Source organism: Mizuhopecten yessoensis, unplaced genomic scaffold (genome assembly GCF_002113885.1).
Source record: "Mizuhopecten yessoensis strain PY_sf001 unplaced genomic scaffold, ASM211388v2 scaffold10711, whole genome shotgun sequence".
In the NCBI taxonomy this organism is placed as follows: Eukaryota; Metazoa; Mollusca; class Bivalvia; order Pectinida; family Pectinidae; genus Mizuhopecten; species Mizuhopecten yessoensis.
The window spans coordinates 878,792-882,940 of record NW_018408683.1 but is presented as its reverse complement, the minus strand read 5'-3'; the positions used below and the strand labels follow the sequence as shown (position 1 = coordinate 882,940).

General features: G+C 41.7%; 1 protein-coding gene across 1 annotated transcript; it reads left to right on the top strand.

The window, feature by feature from the left end:
- The first annotated feature begins 1,189 nt into the window (after positions 1-1,189).
- On the top strand, positions 1,190-3,787 carry LOC110461947 (uncharacterized protein K02A2.6-like). Its single transcript, XM_021515690.1, has 3 exons — positions 1,190-1,586; positions 1,949-2,554; positions 3,138-3,787. The coding sequence occupies exons 1-3, from the start codon at positions 1,190-1,192 to the stop codon at positions 3,785-3,787; spliced, it is 1,653 nt and encodes a 550-aa protein (XP_021371365.1).
- The last annotated feature ends 362 nt before the right edge of the window (positions 3,788-4,149 follow it).

Below are 4,149 nucleotides of genomic sequence, written 5' to 3'. Positions count from 1 at the left end.
AACAAAACCTAGCTTTTCAAGTAGTCTAATTTTGCACTCAGCACATTTGTAAATAGTATTTGCTATAACGTGAGTATTTCTGTTACCGAGTAGGTGATATTTAATTTAAGACAGGTTTTATGAAAAAAAATACTGCTTGCGTGTTTTGTTGCATTTTGTGGCGTTTTTTGATGTGGTAACCATGGTTTTCACAAGTCCAAAATCTGAGGAAATCACTTTTTGAAAAAAACAAAATCTAAAAAGAAACTGTTCCAAATACAGTTTATAAATATATATATATATATGTAGGTGTGTTGTGCAGGATGAATCCGTTATCCATGTTTATCCGTAACTGTTATGTTTATAGTTATGTTGATGTTGTCCATCACGGTTATTAGTATCACTGCTATCCAGAATGTACTCTGCGGTTATTATTACAAATGTATTTATGTGTACTGCGCATGCTCAGATGTATGTAAGCTACCGCCATGATGGAATAAACATGTGCCTGTCTGCAACTCTGATAATGTTGTCAGTGTACTGTTGTTCCCGAAAGCACCGGACACTACAGTGGCGACGAGGATGGGATAAACATGTGCCTGTCTGCAACTCTGATAATGTTGTCAGTGTACTGTTGTTCCCGAAAGCACCGGACACTACGGTGGCGACGAGGATAAAGATGACAAGATCATCGGTAGAAAGGTCTGAAATTAGTTAAAACGGCGACCTTAGCCAAAGAACTTTTCTCAGTATTACATTTCCGTACGTAAAGCATCGAACATGGCGGTATACGGAAAATTGAGTCTTTTGACTTTGAAATGAACTGGGATGTATACGCAGAAAGACTTGAGGATTATTTTGTAGCTAACGGGGTAGATGAGGAAGCTAAACAACGCTCGATATTGCTAACAGTTGTGGGTCAGAAAATGTATGGACTCATTCGAAATCTCACGTCCCCCGACAAGCCCTCCACTAAGTCCTATGCTGACTTGAAAACGCTCATAAGTCAACATTTAAAGCCGAAACCTCTTATTATAGCGGAACGCTTTAAATTTTACCAGCGAATCCAAAGGCCTAATGAAAGTATCTGTCAATATGTGGCTGAATTGAGACGATTAAGTGAACATTGTGAGTTTGGTGGTTTCGGTTTGTGTCAGGTTTGTCATCTGTTCCTACTCAACATAAACTTCTCACAGAGGCTACGCTAACCATGAGTAAAGCTAGAGAGATAGCTGTGAGTATGGAAATGGCTGATAATGAGGCCCGGAAGTTGAAAGGTGACAGTATGGACAAGCCGGAAAATGTAAACAAATTTCATTCATCGAAGGAATGTTTTCGCTGTGGTAAAACAAATCACAATGCTGACAAGTGCTTCTACAAAAACAGTAAGTGCCCCACGTGTAAAGATACAGGCCATTTGCACAAGAAGTGTCCTAAAGGCAAACCTAAGGACAGATCTACGAATAGTAAAGGTCAAGTTGGTAACAACCCTGCGGATAACCGGAAATCAGGAAAGAAAGGAAAAAAGAGCTCAAAACTGCATTTCATGGGGGATTCAGAATCTGAGGAAGAAAACACTTCTGTATGGCCAATTTTCTCGATCAAAAGTAAAGGACGGAGGGAAATCAAAGTTTCTGTGTGTATTGAACAGGTACCACAGACAATGGAATTAGACACAGGCTCCCCAGTCTAATTGATATCGGAAAAGGAAACAATGCTCACTAAAAAAGAAAGTAAAGCTACGACACAGTTCCACTATGTTAAAGACATACACTGGTGAGCACTAACCAGTGTTGGGCGAGGCTGATGTTCATGTGTCATATGAGGAAAGATCAGACTGTTAACATTGCTTGTGGTCGAAGGTGATGGACCTGCTCTATTTGGTAGAAATTGGTTGGGACAGTTACAGCTTAATTGGAAAGCTATCAATCTGATCTCTATTAATACCCAGAAATATTCTGTGTTTGAGGAAAATTGGGCACAGTTAAGGGGATCACAGCGTCCATTAAACTCAAGGATAATGCCCAACCCAAGTTCTTTAAGGCCAGAACTGTACCAAACGCCCTCAAGGATCAAATTGCTAGAGAACTTGAACGCTTAGAGGCAGCAGGCATAGTGGAAAAGGTGGATAGTTCAGATTGGGCGACCCCAATTGTTCCTGTCATGAAACCTGATGGCTCAATCAGAATCTGCGGTGATTTCAAGATTACCATTAATCCTGTACTAGACGTACCTGAGTACGCTCTTCCCACCAGTGAGGAATTGTTCACTAAACTCAATGGAGGACAAAAATTTTCTAAACTAGATTTAACCCAAGCTTACAATCAGGTTCTTCTGGACAAGGAGTCTCGTGAGTATGTAACTATCAATACCCACCTGGGTTTGTATAGGTACACCAGGCTTCCGTTTGGTGTAGCCTCAGCACCAGCTATATTCCAGAGAACTATTGAAACTGTGTTACAGGGCTTGAACGGAGTTGGGGCTATTCTGGATGATGTTTTGATAACAGGAAAAGATGATGCTGACCATCAGCGTAATTTGGATGCCACACTCCAGCGTTTGGATGACTATGGGGGTAAAGCTAAAGAAATCCAAGAGTTATTTCATGAGAGAGAAAGTAGAATATTTTGCCTTTGTCGTAAACAAGGACGGAATTCATCCCTCACCACGTAAAGTCGAGGCTATTGTAGGATTAAAAGATCCTCAGAACAAGAAGGAACTGCAGTCGTGGTTAGGTATTGTGAACTACTACAGGAAGTTCATTCCCGACATGTCAACTGTGGTACAGCCTCTTAACGCCTTATTGGCCGACAAAGTTGATTGGAATTGGACGACAGCTTGTCATGAAGCATGTAAAACGGTCAAGAAGTTATTGATGTCTTCAGAAGTTCTCGTTCATTATGACCCAGACAAACCTGTAACCTTGGCAGTAGACGCATCCTCATATTGTTTAGGTGTGGTAATCTCTCACACTTTCGACGGTGATGATCGACCGGTAGCATACGCATCACGAACACTGAATTCCGCTGAACGGAATTATTCTCAAATTGAAAAGGAAGCATTGGCAATCATATACGGTGTATGCAAGTTCCACCAATACCTTTATGGACGCACATTTACTTTGCTGACTGACCATTAACCTCTCACATTGATCTTAGGTCCAAAGAAGGGAATTCCTGTACTAGCAACTTCTCGATTACAACGCTGGGCTATACAGTTGTCATCCTACCAGTTCGACATCAAGTATCGATCGACAACTCAAAATGGAAATGCTGATACTTTATCACGATTTCCAGTTGATACTAGAGACTACACCGAAGTGGATGAGGAAGCAACAAAGGTGAACAAGCTGCAGTTGAGCAAACTACCATTAACAGCAAAGCAGATAGCTAAGGCAACCAAAAGTGATGTTGTGTTGTCTAGAGTAATGCATTTTGTCACCAGTGGTTGGCCACATGAAAAACCGGAGAACAAATTTCTTCCTTTTTATCGTGTTCGGGACGAGTTGACCGTGGAGGAAGGATGTCTCCTGAGAGGAATTCGAGTTATTGTTCCTGAGAGGTACCGTGAGGAGATCTTGAACGAGTTACATGGGAATCATCCTGGGATGGTAAGGATGCAATCGTTGGCTAGATTGTATGTGTGGTGGCCAAACTTGGATACAAACATAGAAACTAGGGTGGCAAAGTGTGAAAGTTGTCGGAAACAACTGCCAAACATGCCACAGTCGCGATCGAATCCCTGGTTATGGGCAAACAAACCATGGGAACGTGTTCATATTGACTATGCAGGACCGTTCCTATATTAAATGTTCCTAGTCGTAGTGGATGCCCTTTCAAAATGGTTGGATGTGGTGAGAATGTCTTCGACAAGTGCAGAGAGTACTATTAATGCTCTTCGATACATGTTTTCTGCACACGGTTTGCCAAAAGAGGTGGTATCGGACAACGGACCTCAGTTCATCGCATTGGAATTTGAAACATTCCTCAAAAACAATGGTGTCCGACATGTCAAATCAGCACCATATCACCCAAGTTCTAATGGCGAAGCTGAACGCGCAGTTCGAACCTTCAAGACTGGCATGAGAAACATGGAAAATGAGGGAGGTTCATTAAACCAGAAGTTGGCCTCATTTCTGTTGTCATACAGGACAACACCGCATACTCTAAC